The following is a 17,340-nucleotide window of genomic DNA, read 5'->3' as shown; positions in this document are numbered from 1 at the left end:
CATTTGTCAGTTGTGGTTTTTTTTTTCTTTTTCATTTTTAAGTGAAAGACAGATGCAGAATCTTCATACAGATCTGTGATGGGATAGTATATGGTTCATGTGTCCTGTTCTCTCAGTAAGATAGGCAGCTGATTTTTAATGCTACATTATCAATATAGAAGTTCGGATGCTGTGCTTGTAGGAGTAACTTTAATGACAAACAATAGCTTTGTGCAAAGCTTTGATGAAGCATTAAGATTAATGCAAAGTACCCTTTGAAGCTGGTGTGCAGTTCAGAATACCCCCTCCCCCTTTAAAAAAAAGCACTATTCTCCTGTGATCATGAAGACAGCAGCCAGAATGGGTTTACTCCGTCCAGTAACCAATTGGACTGAGTCTACACTTATGATGTCATCAGGCCCTTGTGGCTCCTCCCCAGTTCAGACTCAGTCCAACCAGAACTAGCAGTGAGAATTGATCTCTCCTCCAAATTTTAGCTTTATAGCATTAATTGGCTTTTTTTTACAAATTTCTTTCCTTTAAATTGGCTTTTTAAATCATTTTTTTCTTCTGACCAAATTGGAGGGAAATTCAAAACTGCTTCCAGGCTGCCTCTCTTCAGCCGTTCTAACTGCCTGCGGCCACAAGTTCACTCACGAAGCCTGCCTTGCAGTCAGATTGGCCAGCTCACGAGCTACGGCTCCATAGCTGTTTCTCCAAGGCACTCGAAGAGACGCGCAATCAGCCCTTTCATGCGCAGGGGTTCCAGGTGAGGTCAGTGGCCATTCTGTGGAGCGCCCGGCCACTTTGAGTGTTGGTGGCCATTTTGTGGGTCAAAAAAGCCCACGAAGATAGTGGTGGCCATTTTGAGCCTTGGAAAAGCCTTGGAAAAGCCTTGGAAAAAAAAAGTCAGCCATTTTGGACACTTTAAAAAAGGCGTGAACTCTGCAGCAGCCGTTACAAGTGCCCAGCAGCCCAGGATCATTCCAGGTGGACAGGATCAGGACCGTTGCCTATCTTTATTGTGGCTTAATTTATGTTGGGGGAGATGGCTGCCCAAGCTGAGTCTGCAGATAGAGGATTAGAGGAGGCAGGGCCATCGGGGACAAAGAGCAGTAGGAAGAGGCAAGCCAAAGAGGCTCCTTCCTCAAGGGTAAATCCCAAAGTCTCTAAAGCCACTACCAGGGAAGAAGACCGAAGGCAGAAGGCCCTTGAGAAAGAATTTCAGAGGGCCCAAAAACAACAGGTTCTAACTGCCCAGCCCTCCCCCCTCCTCCCAAGGGTCTCCAAGTTGTCTCCCTAGATCCACCTGTCTTGCCTCCCATGGGCCCTTGCCCTTCACTGGCAGATTCAGATGGGGAATTGTCTTCTTCTGAGTCCTCTTCTTCTATAGAACCTGGCAACAGAGGCAATTTCTTTAATGTCCCTCTCACTAGGAAACACATTTTTGAGCAGACTTGCCTCCCTATGGCACATGGTTCAGGGATTCCCAAAACCATGTACACCTCTCCTGCAGATATGGCAATTGCAGAAACCATCAAACAGGTCATGGCTGCTGGCCTACAACAGCGCCCCCAACCTGCTCCATCACATAGCCACAAGCATAAATCTTCTGCAGCTACTCAACAACCTGATCCCTCTGTTTCTACTTATCAGGCCTCAGTTGGTGGTGAAAAAGATAACCTGCAGGATTGAGATCTGTCTGATGACAAGGTGTTCACCCCGGATGCCCCAGCCTTTGCCGGGTTATTTAAAACTGACCGCTTTAAGTCCCTGCTACTTAAGGCCATTAAAGCTGCTAATTTACCATCTTCTGCTTCAGCTTCTACTTCACAGGAAAAACCAGAAGACTACAACTGAGGGTCCCAGTACCCCATTCATTGAACCTACTGCAGAAAAGGAGGTGATTCCTGTTCCCAAGATCTTCCTGAACATGATCCAGAAGCAGTTGGAGTCCCCGGGCACAGGTCCACAGCCAACCAACCTCGACAAATGTCTCTATAACATTGCACCGGAACTCACCAAATTTTTTGAGTCTCCCCCAGTGGATGCACCGGTTGCAGCACTTTCATCTCCTACTGTGGTCTCTCGAGCCCCTGAAGAGGTCCTCAAGCCTGAGGAGAAAAGGTCAAACCAAACCTTAGTCAAAAACTATCAGGCTGGGGCCTGGGCCGTTAGGGCCTCCACTGCCACTTCCTTTTTCTCTAGAGCGGCCCTAGTCTGGATTGAACAGCTTCAGGAGCGCATTTCTCCTACTGACACTAGATCACATAGAGACCTCAACAAGATTAGGGCAGCCATTGAATATGCGGCTGATTCTTCTCTCAATGCTGTCAGGTTCGCTTCCAAAGCCATGGCCTCTTCGGTCATGGCCAGGCATCTGTTTTGGCTCAAGTCATGGCAGGCGGATGTCCATATCAAGTGGCACCTGGCAGCCTCCCCCTACAGTGGCAACCAATCATTTGGCACCCCTTTGGATCTGTACCTCACGGAATCTAAAGACAAGCGCAAGGTCCTTTCATCCATCTATAAAAAACATGACAGTCGTCCCGCTCCTTACTACAGGGAGTCACTCTTTCAGCTGGCGGACGGGGGAATGTCATTCTCCCATCCGCAACGTCAGTCCTACACTCCCAGGCAGCGATCTCTCCAGGACAGATCTAACAGAAACACACAGCGTTTTCTCCGCAAGAAGTCTTACCGTGGAGGAAGCAACCACCAATTTTCATGACGAAAATGACTATCTGGACTATCTTCCGTTCGGAGGCTGCCTGGTATTCTTTGCCCACTGCTGAAAAGAGAACACAACAGACAATTGGGTACTCCAAACTGTCAAATTTCGCCTCATGCTGGAATTCCTCTCCATCCCCCAGGAACACTTTGTGCCATGCCCAGTCTCTCGGTGTCCTCGCAAGAGGGCACTGATGGAACAGGCCATTCAGCACCTGTTGGAGATCCGGGCCATCCAACCGGTTCCTCCCCATCAGGAAGGGCATAGTTTTTATTCCTGCCTGTTTGTGGTACTAAAGAATTCCGGGGGATGGAGAGCAATTTTGGATCTAAAATCGTTGAACTGCCATATTGTCTACCGGCAGTTCAAAATGCATTCTCTGCACATCATCCTGCAGGGAGTCAGGAAAGGTGACTTCCACATGTCGGTAGACTTGACCGAAGCTTATCTTCATATTCCCATCTTCATAGACCACCAAAAATATCTCCATTTGTCTTATGGGGGGAGGCACTTCCAGTACCGAGCTCTTCCATTCGGATTGTCCTCGGCCCCCAGGTATTCACAAAGGTGCTGGCTGCCCTAGCCGCCCACATCAGGTCATCTCCAGTTTGGATTCTCTGTTACCTGGATTACATCCTCTTGTTGTCCAGGTCTCTGACTCAAGCAGAAAGGGATCTCGCTCTCACCATTCACACCCTACGGAATCACAGGTTCAGGGTGAATCTCAAGAAGATTCATCTCATTCTCGGCACTCACATTCTTCACCTTGGGGTCTTGATAGACACCGTGGTGGGGAAGGTGTTTCTGTCCAACGACTGCATTCTCAGTCTGAACGAAATTGTCAGGGAGGTGCTGTGCCTACGCAAGGTATCCCTTCTTCTGTCCCAAGTCTTGGGCAAGATGGTGTCTTGCTTCGGGGTTGTTCCGTGGGCCAGGTTCCACAGCAGGATCCTTCAATGGTTCATGCTTCCCCATCAAAAGGGCGACAGGAGCTGTTCCCCTTTCCGGGTTCCCCTTCCCAGTCAGGTCTTATAGTCCCTCAAATGGTGGCAATCCCTGGCAATTTTTCAAGGGACCTTGTTCAGGAATCCAGACTGTCTCACAGTTATGATGGACGCAAGTCTGTAAGATGCGGGGCACACATGCAGTGGCTCAGGGTCAGTGGTCCTTCGAAGAGAGCTAAAACAGCATAAATTGGATAGAGTTACGGGCAGTTCGCTTCTCCCTCAAACAATTCCAACACAGGGTTCAGGACCGCCACATATTAGTCCTAACAGACAATACCACAACCAAGGTACACATTAACAGGCAAGGGGGAACACGTTCCTGGCCTCTGATGCACCGACATCTGTTGTGCCGGTGGACGGAATCTCACCTGTCATATCTCAGGGCAGAGCACATCTCAGAGGTCTCCAATGTCCAGTTGATAGATCAAGTAGAGTGAAGCGTTCATCCGAACCTCTTCCATCGACTGATACTATGATTCGGTCTCCCAGTCCTAGACCTGTTTGCGACGGCAGACAACAACCAGGTACCCAGGTATTACCATGGATTCCATGGCAGAACGAGTAGACGCCCTCAGGTGCCATTGGCCCAAAGATCTCCTGTACACATTTCCGCCCTTCCCCTCATTCGGAGAGTATTTTGGAAATTGCTAGTGCCGAATTGGCCACGCCGGCCTTGGTATGCCGACCTAGTGACCCTGTCGATCTCCACTCCATGGCACATTCCACGGTCTCTCCTGTCTCTACACCAAGGGTCAGTTTGTCATCCCGATCCCCAGTGGCTACAATTAACCACATGGCTATTGAGTGGCAAGCCTTAAAAGCCGATAACATCTCCCTCAATGTCACTGCTACCATTCAGGCATCACGCAGAAGCTCTACTAACCACATTTACGATGCCACCTGGTGGGCATTCACACTGTGGTGTACCAACAACACTATTGACCCACTTAAAGCATCCATTCCACAAATATTGGACTTCTTACAGAGGGGCTTGATCAGGGTTTTACCCCTAATATGTTATGCCAACAGGTGGCTGCTTTGGCTTCTGTCCTAGATGGTCTTGCCTCTGACCATCTACCTTCTCATCCCTTGATCTGGAGATTTCTCCGTGGAACATCCAACCTGCGTCCCCCTGCCATAGGTATCCGACTTGGGACTTGCCTAGTGTCCTAGAGGCTCTGACTTCCTCGCCCTTTGAACCTATGAGATCCACTTATTTGAAACTGTTGTCCTTTAAGACGTTGTTTTTGGTGGCTATAACATCTGCCAGACGTATTTCTGATTTGGCTGCCCTTTCAGTCAGGCATGACTTCTGCGTGTTCCATCCAGACCAAGTCGTTTTAAGACTGGACCCGACATTCATACCGAAGGTGAATAGCTGCTTCCACAGAGGTCAAGAGTTAAGCTTGCCTGATTTCTGCCCATCTCCTCGTCATGAGAGGGAGCGTAAGTGGCACACTCTTGACGTATGACGTGCCCTCCAGATCTACATCAACCGTACCACTTCGTTCTGCCACTTGGAAGCTCTCTCCGAATCCTTCCGCCAGGCCTCCTTGGGTAACAAGGCTTCGTCATCGAGTCTGGGGTGGTAGATCAGAGCCTGTATTAAACTGTCTTATGAACTTCAGTCAGGTTCCTCTAAACATTACAGCTCATTCTACACATAGTGCTGCGACAACTGCTGCTTGGTCCACGCAAGCCACATTGGAAGAAGTCTGCTGGGCAGCCACATGGGCATCGCCCATGGTCTTCATATGTCATTACAAGTTAGACAAGTATGTATCGGCTGACGCAGCTTTTGGGCGCAGGGTGCTGCAACAAGTGCTTGTGCCTTAATGGACTTTCTTTAGCATCCCCACCCTAGTCGGCCTCCCAGTCTTTGGTACGTCCCAGTCTGGCTGCTGTCTCCATGATCACAGGAGAATGGGCATTGGTTCTTACCTGATATGCTCATTCTCTGTTGAAGTGGAGACAGCAGCCAGCCCCACCCTGGGGTGAGTCACGCAATTCAGAACTTTTTTGTGTGGAGGAGAGAGAGAGAGAAGCAGAGGATATTTACTTGACACATGTACGTTTTTGCCCACAATTCTCACTTGAGTCTACAGTTTTCCTTCGTCTGAACTGGGGAGGAGCCACAAGGGCCCGATGATATCATAAGTGTAGACTCAGTCCAATTGGTTACTGGATGGAATAAACCCAGTCTGGCTGCTGTCTCCACTTCAACAGAGAATGAGCGTATCAGGTAAGAACCAACGCCCATTCCCCTTGCTTTGCTTTTCCTTCTTATGTCTTACATGGGAATTTTACTTACCGCTAGCAAAAGAGCCTGTGGGAAAGCCACTTACGTCTTGCAAAACTTTTGGACAAGTCTTCAGAGTTATGTGAAACACTTTGATAAAGAAAATTATGTGGTCTTTGGATGTGTCACATCCCATAAACTCTCTTGACATTAAACATTTCTTTGAGCCAAGTCCCACTACTCTGGAAATAACCAGAAAGAAATGAGCAACCCACATACCCCTTCCCATATTTTTCTCTTCCTTTTTTTGATTCAATTTCTCTGTTTCTGTGTGTTCCTCTATACAAAAGATTGGGAAGCAGCCAAGTCCAAGATGATTAGTGCTGTAAAAGAAAACACACACTGTGGGGGCAACTCTTGCAATTCTCTTACCTGAAAGTTAGAGGACAAGGAGAAGTAGTGGGTCTAGCTGCTGTCATCAGCTTTCTATGCCTGCTAATAGTAGCTAATGCAAATGGATACTAGATTAATGTACAAGCTGTGTCATTCCCCCTGCCTTATGCCATTATATCATAGTCTGAACAACCTTTCAGCCTCTAGGGCCCTATTTTATGGTTATAGTCCTCCAAGCCAATCACTATTTATTACAAGTACAGTGCTGCCACTACAAAAGACTTTTGGTAAGATGTGTGTAATGAGGTAGGGTGATACTTCTCATTTCAAGAATAAAAGTAAAGAAATGTTGAATGTTTTCTGAAGTGAAGAAGCAGCAGTCTGAAATAAAACATTAAATAGAATATTAAAAAGGCAGTGTTAGCACGATTGTTGTAATGCAAAAATTGTAGCATAACAATTGTAACGAGCATAGCAGCTGTAACGATATGCAAGGGTCTGCTTTAAAAAATGAGTTTCCTAAAGGGTGAAATTGAGTTAAAATTGGTTTGCTTATATATGGGAACATAATCATTTGCAGGGGGCCAAATGTCATGACATACTCATTTGCATCAGATGTTGGGATATAGGCAAGTAAGCATGGCACAGTTGCCATTGTCATTTTGGCATAACTGCAACTTGCCGAAGACTGGACTGGGAAAATGTAAAGGCTAAGGAACACTTGGGAATAAAGCCTGTTAAATTCAGTGGCTCTTGCTTCAGACATGGTTAAAACTGAACTACTTATAAAATGAGAGTCCAGTCTAATATGCACCAAGTAAGCTATACATATTTCCTACTTAGACTAGTGCAGATGACTGTTTTATAGAAAAGGGGAACTGTTAAAAGAGATGATGACGTTATCTGTTTAAACTTGTCTAGTTCTCACAATTGTATAGACAAAATATGATTCCATTTATTAGGACTGGTAACTGTATTGGTGGATATTTTTAATTTGTTCATAAGTAAGAGTTTGAATTAAGTAGTGAGTTGACCAACATCATTTGATGATATCAAATTATTATGAATTATTCAAACAAACAAAAAAGATAACGAAGATTTCTCGCAGCTATGGAAATGGACTTAAAATGATAATACAGTTCAGCAATAACAAATTTAAAGTGGCACAAAGTGATAGACATAAGAAATTTTTGAATTCAAATATACTGATATGGGCTAGTTATGATTAATCAGAAAGGAGTCTTCCCAGAAAATCAGAAAAAAATCTTATTGTACCTTTTCTGACTAGCAAATTTTATTACAAGACATAAAGTAAAGTTTATGATCTTTTGCCACCATGTCACTAACATGACTACTCTCCTAAAATGGGATTTGGGCAGGATGACGAGAGAGCTCAATGAAAATCTATTGTGCAACCCACATTAAGAATATTGCTTATAGTTCAAAAAAATGATACCTGTAAAATTGGGAAACACAGAAAGGAAAAAAGTACTAAGAGAAAGCAGGTAGAACGTGGTAAGGATATATAAACCTATGTGTGATGTAGTAGAGATAAAAGAAAATATTTCTTCATAGAAAGTGTATTTAACATTTGTAATTTGTTATTTTATTATTTGGAAGAATTTTAAAAGGTGATGACATTAATAATTCATGGACTATGGAATTATTAATTATAATGATTACATATAACTCCCAATAATTGAGACAATAGGTTTCTAATACCAATTGCTGGAGTTAATAAGTGTTGCTTAGAGTCTTCCTTGTGGGCCTTCCATTGGCTACTGGGAGAAACATAGAACTGCCAACATCACTGAAAAAAAGTAACTTATGACTATTTTCACACTTACGACTGTTATAGCATCCCCATGATCACATGATTTATATTTGGATGCTTGACAATTGATTTACATTTATGAGGGCTGCAGTGTCCTGGAGTCATGTGATTGCCTTTTGATAAGCAAAGTCATTGGAGAAGCCAGATTCACTTCATAACCGTGTTACTAATGGAACAACTTTGTGATTCATTTACAAACGCAGCAAGAAAAGTAGTAAAATGGGGCAAAACTCACTTAACAAATTCCTCAATTAACAACTCACATTTTGGGCACAATTGTGATTGTACGTTGAAAATCCAGTTTCCTACTTCAGCCAGTATTGACTTTAGCACAAGTCTTTTGGGAGACAGCCTTACATGACAAGGATGTGATATCAAGAACGTTGCTCCTCTCATGTCCCTACACCATTTTACTTTCCAGTCATAGAACAAAAGTTTTGGAATAGAAATGTGTTTTCAACCATTTTAACCCCAGTGAGGTGCTATTCGTAATTGGTGTCCATGACATAGCCTGTTTGCTCTAGTCTTACTTGGGCCAGATTGTAATTCTTGGCAGGCCAGCCAAAACTGCTAAAAGTGATCTCAGCTATGGAAACTGTAAAGATAGTCCAGCAATATTTCCAAGCTTTTGCATTTGTTTTTTCAGCCCTGATCCAATCCTGCACATTTGTATTGCTACTTGAATCTTTTTATGTAGACACTGAAGGAAATTGCTCTCTGGGATTTAGTCTAGCACAGTTCATATAAAAATAAATAGATTACTAATGATGCTCATTATACATAAAACACTCTCTCTCTCTCTCTCTCTCTCTCTCTCTCTCTCTCTCTCTCTCTCTCTCTCTCTCTCTCTCTCTCTCTCTCTCTCTCTCTCTATCACACACACACACACACACACACCCTATGGAGATTCTCAGTCATCCAGGTCATGGTTGTCCCAAAGGTGCTTTCTCAAAAGGAAAGCTTCTTCAGTTCTGACTGAATGGTGGAGAATGAAAGAGTTTATCTTCCATTTAATCATCTGGCCATTAGCACTCTTTTTGACAGTCGTTAAAACCACTTGGAGTCTTATCTGTGTCCTCAGGGTCACCTGAATAGTGTAAATTGTGTTCTTGGAACTGATGAAAGGACTGTGTTGTAAACAGTTCAGAGGTGGCATTCAGCACTTCTGACCAGTTCTGGAGAACTGGTAGTAGAAATTTTGAGTAGTTCGGAGAACCGGTAAATACTACCTCTGACTGGCCCTACCCCCCCCCCCCCCATTCTCTGCCTCCCGAGTCCCAGCTGATTGGGAGAAAATGAAGATTTTGCAGTATCCTTCCCCTGGAGTGAGGTGGGAATGGAGATTTTACAGTATCCTTCCCCTGCCATGCCCACTAAACCAAGCCCACCAAGCCATGCCATGCTCACCAAGCCACACTCACAGAACCGGTAGTAAAAAAAAATGAATCCCACCACTGGTCCAGTTGCCTTTTGAAAAAGCACCTTTGGGACATATATGCCTATAGCTTAGGTATCTATATTTAAATAGTGCTTGTGGGGTATATTTGTACAGTGAGAAGGAATTCTGAAGAACAGTGACTCTGTCAAAAAAATACGGTACTAATGAATATCTTGCTATTTTTCTTCCCCCAGTTTACAAGCCTTGAGAAAGGAAAAATCCCGAGATGCTGCTCGTTCTCGAAGAGGAAAAGAAAATTTTGAATTCTATGAGTTGGCCAAATTGTTGCCACTCCCTGCTGCCATTACCAGCCAACTTGACAAGGCATCTATCATCCGATTAACAATTAGCTATTTGAAGATGAGGGACTTTGCTAATCAAGGGGATCCTCCATGGAACCTGCGTATGGAAGGACCACCTCCCAACACGTCAGTGAAAGGTATGGGGTTTGCGTAGTGGTAATACATGGAATGTGGCAGCCAAACTGATCTCTGAATTGAAATGTTTACCATCCTTTCTTTTTTCCCTGCATATCAAATCCTTTAAAGGGATACAAATATGGAAATCTGAGGTCTGCATGAGAAAGACACCATGTGAAGGTGAAATAAACTCTTATTCTATTTATATTTTATTTTAACATGGACAACTAAGCACAACTAATGTTCTGGGAAAATGAGACGAGTTATGCATATTTATATAATTTAAGTCTTAGTCTAATTTTAAAACTGCTGAGACTGAGAAACGCTAATCCTGGTCTGATACAATATTATGCAGTACATAGTTACTCAGGATAAGTCCTATTGAGTTCAGTGGGGTTTACTCTGAGATAAGTTTGTAAAATTGGTTGGATCTTTAGTGTCTTTAAAACTTGAAACAATTAACTTAAGTATGCTTAATTCTGTGTTGAATTATAGCTGTGAAATGGATTGCTTTGCATGATTATGAGAAAGAAAATAGCCCTGCTATGTCCCCCCTCCCCCTGTTTAAGAGGTAGTACTTTTTTCAGTGAAAGAAATGTAACCTTTTTTGTTATAAGAGTAGTAGTTTGGTGATATATTTTTGTCTAGAGAATTAACTGGGGTTATTTGTTTTTCTGCCTGGTTAATGTTTTATTGTGAAAGTAATTTCTTTAAAATTTAAGGCATTAACTTGAATATAAATACCATTTCACTCAACTCTGGTATTAGAAAGAGCTAACTGAATATAGGTCTAGCATGATGCTTACATTGAGTTACAAGAAACAAAACATTCACGCTGCAGTATTACTTCTATATCATTGTGTTTTTTACATTTTCTAATGAAATTTTTATATGTATTACAGCTGCTTAACTGTATATAAAAAGTTCACTTGTTAACCAAAACAGGAATGAACATGTATTAAATGAATTAAAATTACTCTCCTATATTCAACAGATGTTTGTATACAAGGCAATTTTTACCTGATTGTCTTCTCAAACAAAAAAGGTTTTGGTTTGGTTGCCCACCTACATTCTGTTATCAAAATTGGAAATAAACTCTGCAGAGTTTTGTAAAATGTGATTTAAATGGATGTTGGGAGAATTTGGGAAATGTTTCTTACGTTGCTCTTTGAGTCATGCGAGATGATATTAAAATGGGTGAGCTTCAGCAATTATAAGAATTTATATTTAAGAATGAATTTGAAAGGAAAAATTTAAAAAAAACTTTTTTACAAAAAAAATGGATGAGCTTACCTTTAAAACTGCATTTCTAAATATAGACAAAATTATTATTATTTTATTTAAATGATCAGGTTGTTAGGAAGGTATCTCTTAGAACAGGGGTGTCAAACTCGTTGTCTGCGGGCCGGGTGCATCAAGTGCTGGCCCTGCTCCTGCCTGGTTTAGCAAACAGGAAAAAAGTCCCGCTATGTCACGTGACGATGCTGTGATAATGGGAGTTTGACACCCCTGGCTTAGAATTGTATTCATTTTTGAATAATAATTTTGACCACGATATTATAAGATGTATCATAAATGATAGTTTTCTTCAACTGTATATACATGTATTATATATACTTAATGGTGATTATATAGGTTAACATTTGAAAGTTGACTTCAGTGTAATGTTGCTTCTCTCTACAGTGAGTTTTTAACTATATAGGATGAACTCCTTAGGACCATTGCTTTCCATATTTTGTCTACAGTGAAAAATTGCAAGGAAGAATCAATCACTTGTTTTTCTTTTCAATTAACTAGTATATCATTAAGCTTGAATTAAGCATTCTGATAAGTCTTAATTATGATTTATCTGAAGAAACAAAGATAATGTATCAGCTAGTTTGGAAAACAGAATAAAAAACATATATTTTTCTTTATCTCCACTTCTCTTGAGTGTGTGTGCATATATGCACTTGCATTTGCATGTGCTTATGTAATAAAGCAGAGTGCTTGAAACATATAATGCTAAATTTTAAGTGCAACCATAATAGTCTAATAAGAAGAACTACTTTAATTTTATATAAAGAGGAAACATTTTATTGGTAATTTAGGAAACATAAAAATTATGTACGGTAGCATAGCCACTGATGCCATGTTCAATATATTGGTGTGAGCATGGAAAGAGTCCAATAAAATTTGAGCACATGCTCTTTCGTTTAAAAAACCTGGTGCTAAAAAGAAATAATGAAATAACAATGTGAGTTATTCAACAAAAATATTTATTGGGATTTTGTGCCCCAATAACTATATTACCTGTTTATTTCAATTTTATGTTTAGGCAAAAGCTAGAGTTATTCCCATTGAAGTGTAGGATAAAATAAGATTATAGGTCTGCTTTTATTAGAGGTGATTGGGTTTTTCCTTTAAAAAAAAAAGAAAATAGCTACAGTAGGTATAACAGAAACTTGATAGAGTGAGGAGAAGCAGCCAATATTGTTAACATTTGATATAATATGTATAGGACAGCTAGCAATCTATAAATCTAAAAAGAATGCAGTTTATACAGAACCCAGTAATGATTTCAATTTTTTTTAGTCCATTTACAATGGATTTTACCTAGTTTTATGTTCTTCACCTAGGCCATGGCAACTGGCATACTGAGACCACAGCTGAACAGGTTGCCAGTACCTCAGCCAATGCAACAGATGGATCAGTAGCTAATTTTGCAAATATGCCATGCACTGAAACTAGCTACCTGTACAATCACCAAGGTTGTACAGGTAGTCCTTAGCTTAGGACTTACGACACAATTGAGCCCAAAATTTCTGTTGCTAAGTAATACATTTGTTAAGTGAGTTTTGGCCCATTTTATGATCTCTCTTGCCACACTTATTAAGTAATCACTGCAGTTGTTAAATTAGCAATATAGTTGTTAGTGAATTGGCTTTCCCATTGACTTTTCTTGTCAGAAGAGCTCAAAAGGCAATGACTCCAGGACACTGGAACTGTCATAAATATGAGTCAGTTGCCAAGCATCTGAATTTTGATCACGAGATCATGGGAATGGTACAACAGTCTTAAGTGTGACATAAGGCCCTTTTTTCAGTGACATTGTAACTTCAAAGGATCACTAAAAGAACAGCTGTAAGTTGAGGACTACCTGTTGTTTCTAGTCATACACCCATATTGCTTCACTCTCCACAATCTTTATTGGGCAACCTTAATGGAACTCAAGATTCAAGCCAATGCAATTTCTGATTTTTGGGAGACAAGCTGAATTTCCAATGGAATGTCCTTGATTGGTTTTTGTTCTAGTTCTTTTGATAGCGGGAGCTGCCAAGTGGGCAGTTGCTGTCATAGACAATAGTGATTTCACAATGGATAACTGCTGCGCAACATTTTTACATAGAGATTTAGAGTTGCTTTTTATGACTCTGCTGGAAAAGCTAGTGCCGGAGTAGGAGATTTTCTGAATGCACTAAGGTAAGAGCAGAGCATGGAAGAATATATACTGGAAATGTAATTGTCTGCTAGGGATCGTAGCTGGAGTGACTTGGCCTTGGTAGGTCAATTTAGGAAGGTCTGACTAATGAATTGCAAGATAAATTAGTTTACAAGGGACACTGGACAACTTAAAGGATCTGTTTCAATGCTGTATGATTATACAGAGAAAGCTGAAAGAGCCGAGACACTTAGGGAAATCGAAAGAGAAGATGTTTAAATCTTTTCAACATCCATTTCCTCTACTGCAGTGGTATCAGACTGGCGGCCCATGGGCTGGATGCATCACAGTTAGGCCATGCCTACCCCAGCTCCGCGAATGGGAAAAACATCACGGAACATATGATGGCAGTGTGACACGACGAATTTGACACCCATGCTCTACTAGATGCGTCTCACAATTGGGATCAGTTAGAATCCCCATATAATTCATAATGAACTAATACAGATGTCTTTATCCCTTTTATGGAGCCACCTCAGGTCACTTAGCAATTGCCTACCCTTTGACTTAGCTGTGAAACCCTGGACCTCTGAAATTAAGCTTGTTGCCATTGGGATTGCTAATTTTTCCATGTTTGAAGATTTTGGGAAATAAAAAAACAAGCTTCAAGAATTTAAAAAAAGCCACCCAGAACTCCAGATTTCTAATACCAAGAAACAACGTGTATTTTGCATGTGTTTTTATATCTTCCAATCTGAATGAAACATTTAGTTTTACACTATTAAGACTCAAGTACAGTCTGATTCTATTTTTTTTATTGATAATAGTTATTGGATAGCAATTACCTTATCCATTCGGACAATAGGACATATAATTCATGTTAAACCATCAATTTAAATCTTCTCTGATCTAGTTCCATCCCTGAATACTTCTCTTCAGCTCATCATAAATGACCATCTGGAAATCTTGAACTAGTTTTTAACTTCTTCCTTCATGTCCTCATTATCATGGATGGAATTACTCCTACACATAATCCTCATATTCACTTAAATCAAGCAACTGCTGTTTATATCACCAACATGTCAACTATAGCAGGCATTAAGGCCCCATCACCATTCCTTTTAGGTCAGTCCTCCTATAGTACCAATGAATTATTATCACTTTGCTGATATATTTAGAAATGAGGACATTAACCTATTGCTACATTTCTATGATTGTATTACTACCTTCGTTCTAGGAGCTGAGATCCTTACCAAGCCCAAGAGTTGGCTTTTTAGAAAATTTCTCAATCGCAACCTACTTTCTTTGTCAAGAAAAAAATAAAGGACCACTCCCATAAGAGTGGTCCCTGACTTCTGATGTCTGTTGGGATTATTACCCAATTCTCTTTATGTTTGATGTTTTGGAAGCCTCCAAAAGAAAAGTACTTTGACTAAACCTGATAATTTGATCTATGTAAAGGAGAACCTGATAATTTGATCTATATAAAGGAGAATCAGAATATTTAAGTAACTTTGATACTGGTGCTAGGAAATTTAACTATCCAGCTTTTGACTTGCATTTATGAGATTCATGAGCAAGATATTTTCTGACATCCTGCATTCTTGTGTTCCGTTTAAAAATATTTCATTTTTTTTCTGAAAATCCAGCAGCCCAGTACTAACCATGCCAAAAATGTTCTGTATTGCATGTTAACCTGGAAAACAATATTCTTTTAATCTCCCTGCTTTGGATTATAGAATTTCTTCCAATGGCATTCAGTTGGATCTCATTGAAATGGACTCGTCTCTAGTCTGACAATTCCAAGGGTTTCCAGTTATGTGCAGTACTGGGTAGGTGAATGGGTGGAGTGAGGGGGGAAATGTTAAAACATCTGCATTAGTTTTATAGCCCAATTTGATGAACACACCTGGCTTTTGATTTACCTTAAGTATTCCAGTATTTAAAACAAATCTTCCTGCCACATTTGCTATCTTCCCAAGCCTACTTTGGCTAAGCCAGTTAGAAACTTATGCTCCCTCCCCTTATTTGAACAGCTATTTATAATTTTATTACTGACTTAAATGTTAAGTATTTGATCTGTGTTTTGGCTGCTGTGAAATTTTTTTATTAAGATGCCAAACTATTTATTGAGCAGAACTTCCAATGCAAAAGTATGGGTAGATTTATTGTTTCAGATTCCAGTGTTAAATTTACATCATGTTTCTAGAAAGCTTTGTACCAATTACTTGAGTTGAGGGATTGATAGTATTGGGGTGTTTTATTGTTTATTCATTGTACTGTGTTTTAATTGTATTTGTAAGCTGCCAAGAATTGAGTAGTTTAAGGCAAGACAGAAATCAAACTAATTAAAATTAAATCCCATCATTCTTTAATTTTAGAAGGTATTACAATATCGATAAGTTAACCCATATATTTAATTTTAACTTTTAAAAAGGTTTTTTTTCTGAAGTAGTCCAAATAATTTTAGCACTCATTAATGTGAGTGGGAAGAGAAGGATATTTTAACCACCTATGTGCACATCAAAGGGATTGAATGGAAACCTATTGACTAGTATGGGTGCTGCCACACCAAAACTGTCCTCCCCTATCCTTCCCTAAGTCTGCTAAAGTGGTTTTCATCACCCACAGAGACTTGAATAGCATAACCAACTTAGACCTGTGAAGAAATGCCATTAGAGACAGCCCAACACTCCCAGCTGAGGCCCCAAAACAGAAAATGTTAGGTATGTAATATCCTTATATACTTTTGTGGTACACCCTTACTTGGAAAGATTCTGCAGAGTTATGTTCCATATATTTCAATAATGGAAGGAGGAAAGAAAATGCAAACAAAGCAATACAATACAATACAATACAATACAATAGTAGAGTTGGAAGGGACCTTGGAGGTCTTCTAGTCCAACCCCCTGCCTAGGCAGGAAACCCTATACCGTTTCAGACAAATAGCTATCCAACATCTTCTTAAAGACTTCCAGTGTTGGGGCATTCACAACTTCTGGAGGCAAGCTGTTCCACTGATTAATTGTTCTCACTGTCAGGAAATTTCTCCTCAGTTCTAAGTTGCTTCTCTCCTTGATTAGTTTCCACCCATTGCTTCTTGTTCTACCCTCAGGTGCTTTGGAGAATAGTTTGACTCCCTCTTCTTTGTGGCAACCTCTGAGATATTGGAATAATGCTATCATGTCTCCCCTAGTCCTTCTTTCTCTTAAGCTAAACATACCCAGTTCCTGCAACCGTTCTTCATATGTTTTAGTCTCCAGTCCCCTAATCATCTTTGTTGCTCTTCTCTGCACTCTTTCTAGAGTTTCCACATCTTTTTTACATCGTGGCGACCAGAACTGGATGCAGTATTCCAAGTGTGGCCTTACCAAGGCATTATAAAGTGGTATTAACACTTCACGTGATCTTGATTCTATCCCTCTGTTGATGCAGCCTAGAACTGTGTTGGCTTTTTTGGCAGCTGCTGCACACTGCTGGCTCATATTTAAATGGTTGTCCACTAGGACTCCAAGATCCCTTTCACAGTTACTACTACTGAGTAAGGTATCACCTATACTGTACCTGTGCATTCCGTTTTTGTTGCCTAAATGTAGAACCTTACTCTTTTCACCATTGAATTTCATTTTATTAGATAGTGCCCAATGTTCAAGTTTGTCAAGATCCTTCTGTATCTTAAGCCTATTTTGGAATTTTGAAGAAGTCCCAAAAGAAGAGATGCTGTTTTCGAAATATTTACTGAAAAACAAAAGTTGAGGTATATGTAATTATGCATGGTGTGGAAACATGCGTAATATCCAGGTGAGGAAGATTTTATCTCTCCTGGATAAAACTAAATTATGGGAAATTCTGGATATAAAAAAGAAACCACATACTACA

General features: G+C 40.7%; 1 protein-coding gene across 7 annotated transcripts in view; it reads left to right on the top strand.

The window, feature by feature from the left end:
* NPAS3 (neuronal PAS domain protein 3) overlaps positions 1-17,340 on the top strand; it is a 785,079-nt gene that overhangs the window by 263,157 nt on the left and 504,582 nt on the right. For 5 of the 7 annotated variants that reach the window (XM_081971244.1, XM_081971249.1, XM_081971245.1 and 2 more), the window contains 2 exons: positions 9,816-10,060; positions 10,170-10,220. In XM_081971244.1, the coding sequence (XP_081827370.1) occupies positions 9,816-10,060; positions 10,170-10,220 (296 nt within the window). The remainder of the gene's footprint in view (positions 1-9,815; positions 10,061-10,169; positions 10,221-17,340) is intronic. The other 2 variants (XM_081971246.1, XM_081971247.1) reach the window with 1 other exon arrangement.

This window comes from Natrix helvetica (genome assembly GCF_964273705.1).
Source record: "Natrix helvetica genome assembly, chromosome: 1".
In the NCBI taxonomy this organism is placed as follows: domain Eukaryota; kingdom Metazoa; phylum Chordata; class Lepidosauria; order Squamata; family Natricidae; genus Natrix; species Natrix helvetica.
The sequence above is the reverse complement of the archived record's forward strand: the minus strand, read 5'-3'. Positions and strand labels throughout refer to the sequence as shown.